We start from the raw sequence: 14,832 nt of genomic DNA, 5'->3' as shown, positions 1-14,832 counted from the left end.
CCAGATCTGACCCATTCTCCCCACCAGATCTGCCCTGCCCCATTCCACCTACCAGATCTGCCCTGCCCCCTATCCTCCCTGCCCACCCCCACATCCCTCCTATCCCCATATCCCCCTCCCTGCCCGCCAGATCTGCCCCATTCCCCCCACCAGATCTGCCATCCCCCAGATCCTCCCGATTCCCCCCCTCCTGCGCCCCCTTTCCCATTCGGGTCCCACTCCCTGAGCCCCCCCGGGATCCTGTTCTCAGCTCCCCCCCTCCCCCTTCTCTGCCCCCCAGGTGCCCCCGCCCGCCCCACAGAGGGGGCCCCAATGTCCTGCGCCCGCTCCACGCCCTCCACCAGCAGCGAGCCGGACGGGGCCTTCTTCAGCGGGAAGGCGCGAGTCTCCTTCCGCCACCAGCTGGACTCCGCCACCGCGGCCATCGACTCCCCCGGCTGACGGGGGGCTGCCCCATGGCACCCGCCAGCGCCCCACGGCATCGACTCCCCCAGCTGACGGGGGGCTGCCCCACGGCACCCGCCAGCGCCCCACGGCATCGTCTCCACCAGCTGAGGGGGGGCTGCCCCACGGCACCCGCCAGCGCCCCGCGGCATCGACTCCCCCGGCTGAGGGGGGGCTGCCCCACGGCACCCGCCAGCACCCCGCGGCATCGCCTCCATTGCCTGATGAGGGGCTGCCCCACGGCGCCCGCCAGCCCCCCGCAGCATCGTCTCCATTGGCTGTCGAGGGGCTGCCCCATGGCACCCACCAGCCCCCCGCGGCATCATCTCCACCAGCTGATGGGGGGGGCCGCCCCATGGCGCCCGCCAGCCCCGCACGGCATCGCCTCCATTGCCTGATGGGGGGCTGCCCCACGGCGCCCGCCAGCCCCGCACGGCATCGCCTCCACTGCCTGACGAGGGGGCCGCTCCACAGCGCCCACCAGCCCCCGCGGCATCGCCTCCACTGGCTGATGGGGGGGCCACCCTACGGCACCCACCAGCCCCCTGTGGCATCGTCTCCACCGGCTGACGAGGGGCTGCCCCACAGCACCCACCAGTGCCCCACAGCATCGTCTTCATTGGCTGACAAGGGGCTGCCCCATGGCACCCACCAGCCCCCCGTGGCATCATCTCCACCAGCTGATGGGGGGGGCCGCCCCATGGCGCCCACCAGCCCCCCACAGCATCGCCTCCACTGCCTGACGAGGGGCTGCCCCCCGGTGCCCGCCAGCCCCCCACACCATCGCCTCCACTGACAAATGGGGGCTGGGACCCCCAGCACCAACTGGCCCAGACACCACCCGAGCGGGCAAGTGGGATTCCTCCACCCCCGCTGAGGACCCTGCAGCCGCCCGCCAGCCCTGCAGAGGGGGGCAATATGGGGCTGGACTCGGGAGGGGGTGGCGGCTGGGGGGGGCTCCTGCTGGGGGTGTCGTGCGGGGGGGGGGGATTTCACCAGCATATCCGTAAAGGAGGGTTGCGAGTCAGTGGGGTTTGGTGTCTGGGGCCGAGATCCGGCGCTGCCGGCTGGGAAAAGCCCCCGGCCTGGCTCCCAGCCCCCTCCCCTCCCCGGCAGGCAGAGAACCCAGGCGTCCTGGCTCCCAGCCCCCTCCCCTCCCCGGCAGGCAGAGAACCCAGGCGTCCTGGCTCCCAGCCCCCTCCCCTCCCCGGCAGGCAGAGAACCCAGGCGTCCTGCTGGAAGGACAGAGGCCGGGCGTGGGGTCCCATAGTTTAATCCGTGCGTTGCAGGGGGGGTCGGGGTGGCCCCCCTCAGGGGGAGGAGACGCGCGGCAGCTGGTTGCCCAGGACGACCTGGCGCTCCACGCCCTGCTCCGTGATGGCGGCCAGCCGGATCACCCCGCCGCTGGAGCCGTCCCGCTCCATGGCCAGCGCCAGCGCTGCAAGGGGAGAGGAGAGCGCGTCAGGGGGAGGGGCGCGGCCCGGACTCCTGGGTCCCCGCCCGCCGCAGGGAGCCGGGGGGCAGGACGTTACCATTGGCCGTGAAGCTCAGACACTCCTCCCGGCTCATGCCCGGCTTGTAGGAGGCGTCGACGAAGCCGTAGATGTAGGAGCTGCCCGAGCCGCCCACCGAGAAGGGCTGGCGAACCATCATCCCGCCCATGGGCACCGCGAACACCTGGGGGGAGAGAGCCAGAGAGCGCGGCCGGCCCTGAGAGGCGCCCAGCTCTGGGGCGGGGCGGCCGGTTACACGGGGACCCCTCGCCCGGCGCTGAGATGCGCCCAGCTCTGGGGCGGGGCGGCCGGTGACCCAGGGACCCCTCGCCCGGCGCTCAGATGCGCCCACCTCTGGGGCGGGGCGGCCAGTTACCCAGGGACCCCTCACCCGGCCCTGAGATGCGCCCAGCTCTGGGGCGGGGCGGCCGGTTACACGGGGACCCCTCGCCCGGCGCTGAGATGTGCCCACCTCTGGGGCGGGCGGCCGGTGACCCAGGGACCTCTCACCTGGCGCTGAGATCCGCCCAGCTCTGGGGCGGGGCGGCCGGTGACCCAGGGACCCCTCGCCCGGCGCTCAGACGCGCCCACCTCTGGGGCGGGGCGGCCGGTGACCCAGGGACCCCTCGCCCGGCGCTGAGACGCGCCCACCTCTGGGGCGGGGCGGCCGGTTACACGGGGACCCCTCGCCCGGCGCTGAGATGCAGCCACCTCTGGGGCGGGGCGGCCGGTTACCCAGGGACCCCTCGCCCGGCGCTGAGATGTGCCCACCTCTGGGGCGGGGCGGCCGGTTACCCAGGGACCTCTCACCTGGCGCTGAGATGTGCCCAGCTCTGGGGCGGGGCGGCCGGTGACCCAGGGACCCCTCACCCGGCGCTGAGATGCGCCCAGCTCTGGGGCGGGGCGGCCGGTGACCCAGGGACCCCTCGCCTGGTGCTGAGACGCGCCCACCTCTGGGGCGGGGCGGCCGGTTACCCAGGGACCCCTCACCTGGCTCTGAGATGCAGCCACCTCTGGGGTGGGGCGGCCAGTTACCCAGGGACCCCTCACCCGGCGCTGAGATGCGGCCACCTCTGGGGCGGGGCGGCCGGTTACCCAGGGACCCCTCGCCCGGCGCCGAGATGCACCCACCTCTGGGGCGGGGCGGCCGGTTAACCCAGGGACCCCTCGCCCGGTGCTGAGACGCGCCCACCTCTGGGGCGGGGCGGCCGGTTACACGGGGACCCCTTGCCCGGTGCTGAGATGCAGCCACCTCTGGGGCGGGGCGGCTGGTTACCCAGGGACCCCTCGCCCGGTGCTGAGACGCGCCCACCTCTGGGGCGGGGCGGCCGGTTACACGGGGACCCCTCCCCTGGCGCTGAGACGCGCCCACCTCTGGGGCGGGGCGGCCGGTTACACGGGGACCCCTCCCCTGGCGCTGAGATGCGCCCACCTCTGGGGCGGGGCGGCCAGTTTCCCAGGGACCCCTGGCCCAGTGCTGAGATGCGCCCACCTCTGGGGCGGGGCAGCCGGTTACCCAGGGACCCCTCGCCCGGCGCTGAGATGTGCCCACCTCTGGGGCGGGGCGGCCGGGGACACCCCAGGGCGGGACGGGGCGGCCGGGGGCACTCCTGGGGCGGGGGGCTGTGTCCGACGCTGCGCGGGGACAGGGACTGAAGGCCCCCGTATCTCAGGGACACGCTATGGGGCTGGACTGAAGCAGGTGGAAGGGAAGCACGTGGGGCACCGGGCCCAGCCCCGACTCCGCAGCGCCCCGGGGGCCGCTCACCTGCCCCCCCTTGCGCCTGTCCCAGCCGGCGACGATGATGCCGGCCATGAGGTCCTCGCGGTAGCGGTAACACATCTCCTTGAAGAGGCTGGCGGCCGTGTGCACCAGGGGCGGCTCGTCCAGCTCGATGCTGTGGGGCAGGGAACGGGTCAGGGGCCTGTCCCCCCCCCTCCCCCCCAGCAGGGAACGGAGCCAGGGGCAGGGAGAGGGGCAGGGGCCCGTAGTGCTCCCCCCGGCGGGGAATGGAGCCGGGGTCAGGGAACGGGTCAGGGGCCTGTGCCCCCCCGCAGCGGGGAGCAGAGCCGGGGGCAGGGAACAGGTCAGGGGCCTGTCTCCCCCCCCCCCCAGCGGGGAACGGAGCCGGGGGCAGGGAACGGGTCAGGGGCCTGTCCCCCCCCCCCCCCAGCGGGGAACGGAGCCAGGGGCAGGGAGAGGGGCAGGGGCCCGTAGTGCTCCCCCCGGCGGGGAATGGAGCCGGGGTCAGGGAACGGGTCAGGGGCCTGTGCCCCCCCGCAGCGGGGAGCAGAGCCGGGGGCAGGGAACAGGTCAGGGGCCTGTCTCCCCCCCCCCCCCAGCGGGGAACGGAGCCGGGGGCAGGGAACGGGTCAGGGGCGTGTCCCCACCCGGCGGGGAACGGAGCCAGGGGCAGGGAACAGGTCAGGGGCCTGTCCCCACCCCCGGCGGGGAATGGAGCCGAGGGCAGGGAGAGGGGCAGGGGCCCGTAGTGCTCCCCCCCGCGGGGAATGGAGCCGGGGTCAGGGAACGGGTCAGGGGCCTGTCCCCCCCCGCAGCGGGGAACGGAGCCGGGGGCAGGGAACAGGTCAGGGGCCTGCCCCCCCCCCCCCAGCGGGGAACGGAGCCGGGGGCAGGGAACGGGTCAGGGGCGTGTCCCCACCCAGCGGGGAACGGAGCCAGGGGCAGGGAACAGGTCAGGGGCCTGTCCCCACCCCCGGTGGGGAATGGAGCCGAGGGCAGGGAGAGGGGCAGGGGCCCGTAGTGCTCCCCCCGGCGGGGAATGGAGCCAGGGGCAGGGAACGAGTCAGGGGTCTGTCGCCGCCCCCCCCCCCCCCCCGGCGGGAAACGGAGCCAGGGGCAGGGAACAGGTCAGGGGCCTGTCCCCCCCCCGGCGGGGAATGGAGCCAGGGGCAGGGAGAGGGGCAGGGGCCCGTAGTGCTCCCCCCAGTCCCAGGGCAGGGAATGGACCCAGGGGGCAGGATCCAGGGCCAGCACCTGTGGAAGCCCAGCTGATAGCCGCAGCATCAGCTATGGTCTGGGGGCGGGGCTAGGTGTCCCAGGGGCGGGGCCAGTACCTGTGGAAGCCCAGCTGATAGGCCGCAGAGTCAGCAACAACCTGGGCGCGGTGCTAGGACCCAGGGGTGCAGTTAGTGCCCTGGGGCGGGGACAGGGGCGGAGCTAGGAGCCCAGGGGGCAGGGCTAGTGCCAAGGGGCGGGGCCAGGAGCCGGGGCAGAGCTAGGAACCAGTACCTGTGGAAGCCCAGCTGATAGGCCACGGCGTCGGCGATGGCCTAGGGGCGGGGCTAGGACCCAGGGGTGCAGTTAGTGCCCTGGGGCGGGGACAGGGGCGGAGCTAGGAGCCCAGGGGGCAGGGCTAGTGCCAAGGGGCGGGGCCAGGAGCCGGGGCAGAGCTAGGAACCAGTACCTGTGGAAGCCCAGCTGATAGGCCACGGCGTCGGCGATGGCCTAGGGGCGGGGCTAGGACCCAGGGGTGCAGTTAGTGCCCTGGGGCGGGGACAGGGGCGGAGCTAGGAGCCCAGGGGGCAGGGCTAGTGCCAAGGGGCGGGGCCAGGAGCCAGGGGCGGAGCTAGGAACCAGTACCTGTGGAAGCCCAGCTGATAGGCCACGGCGTCGGCGATGGCCTAGGGGCGGGGCTAGGACCCAGGGGTGCAGTTAGTGCCCTGGGGCGGGGACAGGGGCGGAGCTAGGAGCCCAGGGGGCAGGGCTAGTGCCAAGGGGCGGGGCCAGGAGCCAGGGGCGGAGCTAGGAGCCAGTACCTGTGGAAGCCCAGCTGATAGGCCACGGCGTCGGCGATGGCCTGGGTGTCGGCGGCGGAGCCGGAGCGGCAGCAGAAGATGCGCTCGTGGATGGGCGTCAGTTTGTCCGTCACTCGATTAGCCACGTAGGAGCTGCGGGAGGCGGAGCCGGAGCATCACAGACCCAGAGAATCCAGGGTTGGACGGGACCTCAGGAGGGATCCAGTCCCACCCCCTGCTCAAAGCAGGACCCACCCCAACTCAATCACCCCAGCCAGGGCTTTGTCAAGCCAGGCCCTAAAAACCTCTAAGGGTGGAGATCCCACCACCTCCCTAGGGAACCCATTCCAGTGCTTCACCACCCTCCAAGGGAAATAGTGTTTCCTGATTCATAGACTCTAGGACTGGAAGGGACCTCGAGAGGTCATCGAGTCCAGTCCCCTGCCCTCATGGCAGGACCAAATACTGTCTAGACCATCCCTAATAGACATTTATCTAACCTACTCTTAAATATCTCCAGAGATGGAGATTCCACAGCTTCCCTAGGCAATCTATTCCAGTGTTTAACTACCCTGACAGTTAGGAACTTTTTCCTAATGTCCAACCTAAATCTCCCTTGCTGCAGTTTAAGCCCATTGCTTCTTGTTCTATCATTGGAGGCTAAGGTGAACAAGTTTTCTCCCTCCTCCTGATGACACCCTTTTAGATACCTGAAAACTGCTATCAGGTCCCCTCTCAGTCTTCTCTTTTCCAAACTAAACAAACCCAATTCCTTCAGCCTTCCTTCATAGGTCATGTTCTCAAGACCTTTAATCATTCTCGTTGCTCTTCTCTGGACCCTCTCCAATTTCTCCACATCTTTCTTGAAATGTGGTGCCCAGAACTGGACACAATACTCCAGTTGAGGCCTAACCAGCGCAGAGTAAAGCGGAAGAATGACTTCTCGTGTCTTGTTTACAACACACCTGTTAATGCATCCCAGAATCACGTTTGCTTTTTTTGTAACAGTATCACACTGTTGACTCATATTTAGCTTGTGGTCCACTATGACCCCTATGACCCCTAGATCTCTTTCTGCCATACTCCTTCCTAGACAATCTCTTCCCATTCTGTATGTGTGAAACTGATTGTTCCTTCCTAGGTGGAGCACTTTGCATTTATCTTTATTGAACTTCATCCTGTTTACCTCAGACCATTTCTCCAACTTGTACAGATCATTTTGAATTTTGACACTGTCCTCCAAAGCAGTTGCAATCCCTCCCAGTTTGGTATCGTCCGCAAACTTAATAAGCGTACTTTCTACGCCAACATCTAAGTCGTTGATGAAGATATTGAACAGAGCCGGTCCCAAAACAGACCCCAAAACAGACCTGCCCCACTGCAACTAGAGACCATTGCTCCTTGTTCTGTCACCTGCCACCACTCAGAACAGTCCAGATCCACCCTCTTTGGAGCCCCCCTTCAGGTAGTTGAAAGCAGCTATCAAATCCCCCCTCAATCTTCTCTTCTGCAGACTAAATAACCCCAGTTCCCTCAGCCTCTCCTCGTAAGTCATGTGCTCCAGCCCCCTGATCATTTTTGTTGCCCTCCGCTGGACTCTCTCCAATTTGTCCAAATCCTTCTTGTAGTGGGGGGCCCAAAACTGGACCCAGTCTCCAGATGAGGCCTCACCAATGTCGAATAGAGGGGAATGATCACGTCCCTCGATCTGTTGGCCATGCCCCTACTTATACAGCCCAAAATGCCGTTAGCCTTCTCGGCAACAAGGGCCCACTGCTGACTCAGATCCAGCTTCTCGTCCACTGTAACCCCCAGGTCCTTTTCTGCAGAACTGCTGCCTAGTCACTCGGTCCCCAGCCTGTAGCGGTGCCTGGGATTCTTCCGTCCTAAGGGCAGGACTCTGCACTTGTCCTTGTTGAACCTCATCAGGTTTCTTTTGGCCCAATCCTCTAACTTGTCTAGGTCCCTTTGAGCCTCCCCCCACCCCCAGAGACCCTACCAAACACTGCACCCCCCCAGAGACCCTACCTAAACAACACCCCCCCCGACAGGGAGAGACAGCCACAGATGGGAGCTCAACTGCCCCTCGTCCATAACGACCACCACCTGGGCGCCCGGGAGACCCTACCATAACACAGCAGCATGTCCCCCCTCCCCAGCCCCGGGTGAGCCCCCTTGTGACAGCCGGGGGCGTTCCCGGAGCAACCCAAACCCATCGGTGGGGGGGGGCCCGGGGAGCAGGACACGCCCCCCCGGGAGACCCACCGCCCCCCGCTCACCCCGTGGTTGTCCGCGAGTCGGCGCCGATCACGACCCCCCCGTCGAACTCCACCGCGATGATGGTTGTCTGGGGGGAGAGGAGGGTGAGCACAGCGCCCCCCCGCGCCTGGGGTCCCCCCTCCCTGCCCCTCCCCCCCGCGCCTGGGAACCCCCCTCCCTGCCCCCCCCGATCCTCCCTCCCTGCCCCTCCCCCCCCGCGCCTGGGATCCCCCCTCCCTGCCCCTCCCCCCCCGCGCCTGGGAACCCCCCTCCCTGCCCCCCCCGATCCTCCCTCCCTGCCCCTCCCCCCCCGCGCCTGGGATCCCCCCTCCCACCCCCCCGGGATCCCCCCTCCCTGCCCCTCCCCCCCCGGGCCTGGGATCCCCCCTCCCTGCCCCCCCGGGATCCCCCCTCCCTGCCCCTCCCCCCCGCGCCTGGGAACCCCCCTCCCTGCCCCCCCCGGATCCTCCCTCCCTGCCCCTCCCCCCCGGGCCTGGGACCCCCCCGGGATCCCCCCTCCCTGCCCCCCCGGGGACCCCCGTGCCTGCCCCCCCCGCGCCTGGGATCCCCCCTCCCTGCCCCTCCGGGATCCCCCCTCCCTGCCCCTCCCGCTCACCCCGGTGCTCAGGGGCCGCCCCGCCCAGTCCGGGGCCCCCCCCGCCGGCCCGACCCGGAGCCCGGACACCGCCAGCGCCGCCATCGTCCCCCGGCGCCGCGCGACACTGTCGTAAAGCCGAGCCGCCGCGCGAGGGCATGGCGAGGCGCTTTTACGACACCTCCTTCGCCGTCGGGCCCCCCCACCGCGCTTTACGGCAAGGTGAGACGGCGGTTTCTGTGCGCGGGGGGAGGAGGCGGCGACGCTTTACGGCCACGCTCAGCCCTCGCGGGTGGCGGTCTTACGGCAGCCGCCTGCGTCGCGCTTTACGGCAGTGTGGCGGATACCGCCCCCCGCCCTTCGCTCCACAGCGGCCCTTTTGGCTTTACGACACACGAGGCGATATCGCTTTACGGCGGCGCGGCCGCCGCCCCGCTTGCAACATGCTCCGGCCTTGTTTTACGGCAGCGGGTCCAATTCCCCTTTGCGACGCCCGCCGGGTCCGCTTTACGGCAGAGTGGCTACCGCGCGAGCCCCCGCACCGTTGTTACTCGATCTGACGTCATCGTTTGAGTCCCTGACGTCACCGGACCATGGCTACGTCACCAAAACGTCTCCATGTGTCATGATGACAAAACATATCGCGTGTGATGTCACAGGGGCGTCACCAGGGAGCAGGGTGACATCACCCCTTGTGCCTGGCGTGGCCGTGATGTCACTGGCTGGGGCTATGATGTCAGCAGGGCTGGGCGTGACGTCATCACATCACATATGACGTCACCACCTGCTTCCCTGGCCCCCTCCACCCTGTGTCCCCCCCAGCCCTGCCCCACGGCCCCTCCCCCAGCACACTGTGTCCCCCCACCCCTGCCCTGTCTGTCCCCCCCAGCTCTGCCCCACGACCCCTCCTCCACCCCCGCCCTGTGTCCCCCCCAGCCCTGACCCACGGTCAGTCCCCAGCCCTGCCCTGTGTGTCCCCCCCAGCTCTGCCCCACGGCCCCTCCTCCAGCCCCACCCTGTGTCCCCCCCAGCTCTGCCCCACGGTCAGTCCCCAGCCCTGCCCTGTGTTTCCCCCCCAGCTCTGCCCCACGGCCCCTCCTCCAGCCCCACCCTGTGTCCCCCCCAGCCCTGACCCACGGTCCCTCCCCAGCCCTGCCCTGTCCACATTGCACCCCCCAGGGAGGAGCTGCCCACAGGGGTCACATGGCTGCACTGAGACCCACCCCGTGCATCCCCGGCAGGGGTCAGGCACTGGCCTGGAGGGGCTGCCCCACATTTCCGTTGGGGGTGGGGAGCGACCCCTGTGGGATCCTCCCCCCGAGGAGGCTCAGAGACCAGCCTGGCCAGGCGGCGAAACGCGTCTCGCGACAAAAGACTCCGGCGACCACGTCGAGCTCGGGGCGTCTCTTTACTTGGCCCCGTTTCTGGAGCCGCTGGTTCACAACCGTGCCCAACGCCCTGCCCCATTCCCTGCCCCCCGAGCCAGCCAGTCCCCGCCCTGGGGCTGGGGGGAGCCGGCGCCCCCCAGAGGGGACAGGCCCCTGCCCCATTCCCTGCCCCCTGAGCCAGCCAGTCCCTGCCCTGGGGCCGGGTGGGAGCCGGCGCCCCCAAGAGGGGACAGGCCCCTGCCCCATTCCCCACCCCCCTGAGCCAGCCAGTCCCTGCCCTGGGGCCGGGTGGGAGCCGGCGCCCCCAAGAGGGGACAGGCCCCTGCCCCATTCCCTGCCCCCCTCAGCCAGCCAGTCCCTGCCCTGGGGCCGGGTGGGAGCCGGCGCCCCCCAGAGGGGACAGGCCCCTGCCCCATTCCCTGCCCCCCCGAGCCAGCCAGTCCCTGCCCTGGGGCCGGGGGGAGCCAGTGCCCCCCAAAGGAGACAGGCCCCTGCCCCATTCCCTGCCCCCCTGAGCCAGCCAGTCCCTGCCCTGGGGCCGGGTGGGAGCCGGTGCCCCCTAGAGGGGACAGGCCCCTGCCCCATTCCCTGCCCCCCTGAGCCAGCCAGTCCCCGTCCTAAGGCTGAACAGACCCGGCGCCCCCGGTGCCCTCCAACTTGTCCTCTCCGTCGCCCCCCGGCGGCCGCTCAGGGCAGCTCCAACAGGCCGCAGGCGGCGTACAGCTGCTGGGTGACGTTATACACCCCGGCGATGGTGCCGACAGCCTCCAGCAGCACGGCCTGGGCCTCCCGCTCCCCCTCGGCGCAGACGAGCCCGTACAGCTCCCGGCGCGAGGGCAGGGCCAGGAAAGCCAGCCCGGCTGCCTGCTGCACCCACCAGCTGTGGTACTGGGCCAGGGCCGCCTGGTAGGCCTCGGCGCACAGCTGGGAGGGGTCGTCCTCTGCCCCACTGCGGCCCAGCTTCCCCAGGAACAGCTCCAGCCACTTGAGGGCCCGGTGGAGGCGCAGCAGGGTCCGGCTCCCCGAGGGGGGCTGGTCCGGGGGCAGCACCCGGAGCCCCACCCGGCCCCGCCGCAGCTCGAAGGCCACCATGGCCTGCAGGGTGCGGTAGTGAGGGGCGTGCGGCCCCGAGCGGTGCCCCTCCAGGATCTCCATCTTCGTCTGCGTCTCCCGGGCCAGGAGCCCGAACGCGGCCCCGAGAGTGTCTATCAGTCTAGGGGGGAGAGAGAGGGGACAGCTGAGCCCTCACCCAGCGTCGAGATGCAGCCACCTCTGGGGTGGGATGACCAGTTAAACAGGGACCCCTCACCTGGCGCTGAGATGCAGCCACCTCTGGGGTGGGGCGGCTGGTTACCCAGGGACCCCTTGCCCGGTGCTGAGATGCGCCCACTTCTGGGGCGGGGCGGACGGTTACCCAGGGACCCCTCGCCCGGCGCTGAGATGCGCCCACCTCTGGGCTGGGGCAGCTGGTTACCCAGGGACCCCTCACCCGGCGCTGAGATGCAGCCACCTCTGGGGTGGGGCGGCCGGTTACCCAGGGACCCCTTGCCCGGTGCTGAGATGCAGCCACCTCTGGGGTGGGGCGACCAGTTAAACAGGGACCCCTCACCCGGCGCTGAGATGCACCCACCTCTGGGGCGGGGCGGGTGGTTACCCAGGGACCCCTTGCCTGGTGCTGAGATGCGCCCACCTCTGGGGCAGGGCGGCCGGTTACCCAGGGACCCCTCACCCGGCGCTGAGATGCAGCCACCTCTGGGGTGGGGCGGCCGGTTACCCAGGGACCCCTCGCCCAGCGCTGAGATGCGCCCACCTCTGCGGCGGGGCGACCAGTTAAACAGGGACCCCTCACCTGGCGCTGAGATGCGCCCACCTCTGGGGCGGGGCGGGTGGTTACCCAGGGACCCCTTGCCTGGTGCTGAGATGCGCCCACCTCTGGGGCAGGGCGGCCGGTTACCCAGGGACCCCTCGCCCGGCGCTGAGATGCGCCCACCTCTGGGGCGGGGCGACCAGTTAAACAGAGACCCCTCGCCTGGCGCTGAGATGCGCCCAGCTCTGGGGTGGGGCGGCCAGTTAAACAGGGACCCCTCACCCGGCGCTGAGATGCAGCCACCTCTGGGGCGGGGCGGCCGGTTACCCAGGGACCCCTTGCCCGGTGCTGAGATGCAGCCACCTCTGGGGTGGGGCGACCAGTTAAACAGGGACCCCTCACTCGGCGCTGAGATGCGCCCACCTCTGGGGTGGGGCGACCAGTTAAACAGGGACCCCTCACCCGGCGCTGAGATGCGCCCAGCTCTGGGGTGGGGCGGCCAGTGACACCGGGGTGGACTCACTTGATCAGTTCTTTCCAGCCGGCCAGATACTCCTGCAGCAGGATTTCTCCCTCCGGAGTCACACAGGCCCTGAAGGCTGCCAGGAGGTTGCTGATCTGGAAGCCTTGGCCCGGGCAGCGGGGGGCCCGGGGCGGAGGGGGGGTCCCGTGCCTGGGAAGGGGCAGGCGGGAGCCGCTTGTCGGGGAGAGATGAGGCGGCTGCAGAGGGGACACAGCAGACAGGTTCTCTGTGGGGCGGCGGGGGGGTCAGGATCAGGATGTGGGGCAGGTGGAACGGGGGGTGGGGACGTTTTGGGGTAGGGATGGGGGCAGGAGTCAGGGCTGGGAGGGGGGCGAGATTTGGGGCAGGGTTTGGAGGGTAGCACAAGGGGGGTGTCTCACCTTCCCATCCTGTTCAGGGGGGGCCGTCGCCCCTCTGCCCCCAAGCCAGCCGCAGGGCCACCCGCCCCGAACGCAGGCCGAGAGCTGCACCTCTGCTGTTCCGGGGGGTGGGGGAAGGAGAGAGCTCAGCCTCAAGGACAGACAGCCCCCCCCATTCCCAATGGTCTCCCCGGTTTGCACACGCTAACGACATGCATGACGCGTACGGGGAGGTACTTGCACCGTCCCTGCAGGCCTCCGGCTTTGCTCACACTAACAACAGACAAGCGTCCGGCCAGTAGTCTAGGCACAGGGGCAGGCTACACGCAGGTGACATGCTAAGAACATGCCTGGTACATGCAACAGCCCATGCAGGCCAGAGCTGTCCCACAGACCGACACAATCCGCCCCTCACCCCCTGTTCATACAGAGCCCGGCATGCAGCGGGGGGGGGGAACTGGGGGGCCCGGTGGGGGAGTGGCAGTGGGGGAGCAGGTCTGTGGGGCTGGCGTGGGTGCTAGGCGGGGGTCGCTGTGGGGGGAGGGTGTCACCCAGTGGGGGAGCGTGAGGGAGCTGTGGGGAGTCCCATGGGGCCAGAGGGGGTTTGTGGGGCACGATGGGGGGGCTGAGGCTGTGCATGTTGGCCAGGGGGGGTCACTCGTGGGGCCGGCAGCCGGTGGGGAGATGCGGGGGGGGGTCACTCACGGAGCCGGAGGCCGGAGAGGAAGAGGAGGCCGAGAAAGGCCACCGCAGGGAGCAGGACACGCGGCAGCCGCCGGGGGCCCATCCCCACACACCCCGGCCCCACAGCCTTGCCCCCTGCCCCCGCCCGGCCCAGCTGCTCACTGCAGATAAGGGCCTGTTATCGGGGCGGGGCTCCCATCCCCCCACCCCAGAGAGCCCCCCAACACATCCGCCCCCGAAGGGAAATGCCCCATGTCCAGTTCCCGGGCAGACACTGCGCTGGGGGCGGGTGGCTGCTCCCCCCCACCCCATGGCTCAAACTCAGGGTGACTGGAGGTCAGATGGGGGGGCGGGGAGATGGTCAGGTTAAAAATTAACAGCGGAAGGGACTTTGCCCCACAGAGTGGAATTGGGGGAAACTGAGGGCAGAAGAAGGCTGGAGTTTGGGGGCTCCCAGCCCCCCCTGCTCTGACCCACCAGCCCCCACTCCCCTCCCAGAGCCGGGGAGAGAACCCAGGAGTCCTGGCTCCCAGCCCCCCCTGCTCTGACCCACCAGCCCCCACTCCCCTCCCAGAGCCGGGGAGGGAACCCAGGAGTCCTGGCTCCCAGCCCCCCCCCCGCTCTAACCCACCAGCCCCCACTCCCCTCCCGGAGCCGGGGAGAGAACCCAGGAGTCCTGGCTCCCAGCCCCCCCTGCTCTAACCCACCAGCCCCCACTCCCCTCCCGGAGCCGGGGAGAGAACCCAGGAGTCCTGGCTCCCAGCCCCCCCTGCTCTCACCACCAGCCCCCACTCCCCTCCCAGAGCTGGGGAGAGAACCCAGGAGTCCTGGCTCCCAGCCCCCTCTGCTCTGACCCACCAGCCCCCACTCCCCTCCCAGAGCTGGGGAGAGAACCCAGGAGTCCGGGCTCCCAGCCCCCCCCTGCGCTAACCAACCAGCCCCCACTCCCCTCCCAAAACCGGGGAGAGAACCCAGGAGTCCTGGCTCCCAGCCCCCCCTGCTCTGACCCACCAGCCCCCACTCCCCTCCCAGAGCTGGGGAGAGAACCCAGGAGTCCGGGCTCCCAGCCCCCCCTGCTCTGACTCACCAGCCCCCACTCCCCTCCCAAAGCCGGGGAGAGAACCCAGGAGTCCTGGCTCCCAGCCCCCCTGCTCTGACCCACCAGCCCCCACTCCCCTCCCAGAGCCGGGGAGAGAACCCAGGAGTCCCTGGTTGCACAGACTCAGCGGCTGTGGGGCAGCAGTGGGGTTGTGGGGGGCAGTGTGGGGAGCTGAGTTCCCCAGTGCACAGAGTCCGTCTCACAGGAGTTTTTTTAAGGCTTTATTGACCAATAGCCAAGCTCAGTGTGTGGGGGGGGGGGTGTCAGAGGTACGGGGGGGCAGGATTAGCAGGGGCTGAGGGGTCACCATTGCAGCCGGCACGGGACAGCCGGGGTGAGGGCTGGAGGTTCCAGGCAGGGGATGTGGGGGGCCAGTTCGGGGGTGTTCCCGGTCCCCAGGCAGGGGTCACTGCAGGGGGGAT

At 69.5% G+C, this 14,832-nt stretch overlaps 2 protein-coding genes across 3 annotated transcripts; both read right to left on the bottom strand.

Moving 5' to 3' along the window:
- Positions 1 to 1,701: 1,701 nt before the first annotated feature.
- PSMB6 (proteasome subunit beta 6) lies at positions 1,702 to 8,678 on the bottom strand. The gene is made up of 6 exons (XM_030547032.1): positions 8,572 to 8,678; positions 7,976 to 8,043; positions 5,718 to 5,849; positions 3,706 to 3,835; positions 1,977 to 2,121; positions 1,702 to 1,882 (listed from the first exon to the last, which is right to left on the bottom strand). Exons 1-6 carry the CDS (start codon positions 8,653 to 8,655, stop codon positions 1,755 to 1,757), a joined length of 687 nt encoding a protein of 228 aa, XP_030402892.1. The 5' UTR covers positions 8,656 to 8,678; the 3' UTR covers positions 1,702 to 1,754.
- A 1,800-nt stretch (positions 8,679 to 10,478) lies between these two features.
- Positions 10,479 to 13,456, bottom strand: GLTPD2 (glycolipid transfer protein domain containing 2). Of its 2 annotated transcripts, none has more exons than XM_030546997.1 (4): positions 13,333 to 13,456; positions 12,649 to 12,743; positions 12,269 to 12,465; positions 10,479 to 11,151 (listed from the first exon to the last, which is right to left on the bottom strand). In XM_030546997.1, the coding sequence occupies exons 1-4, from the start codon at positions 13,412 to 13,414 to the stop codon at positions 10,626 to 10,628; spliced, it is 900 nt and encodes a 299-aa protein (XP_030402857.1). In that variant the 5' UTR covers positions 13,415 to 13,456; the 3' UTR covers positions 10,479 to 10,625. The 2 variants fall into 2 exon arrangements, with proteins under 2 accessions (XP_030402857.1, XP_030402858.1); XM_030546998.1 differs by having other exon boundaries at positions 12,649 to 12,740.
- Between the last annotated feature and the right edge of the window lie 1,376 nt (positions 13,457 to 14,832).

The sequence above is a fragment of the Gopherus evgoodei genome, unplaced genomic scaffold (genome assembly GCF_007399415.2).
Source record: "Gopherus evgoodei ecotype Sinaloan lineage unplaced genomic scaffold, rGopEvg1_v1.p scaffold_51_arrow_ctg1, whole genome shotgun sequence".
Lineage (NCBI taxonomy): Eukaryota > Metazoa > Chordata > Testudines > Testudinidae > Gopherus > Gopherus evgoodei.
Note: the sequence above shows the minus strand (reverse complement) of the source record. Positions and strands in the feature narration are given on the sequence as shown.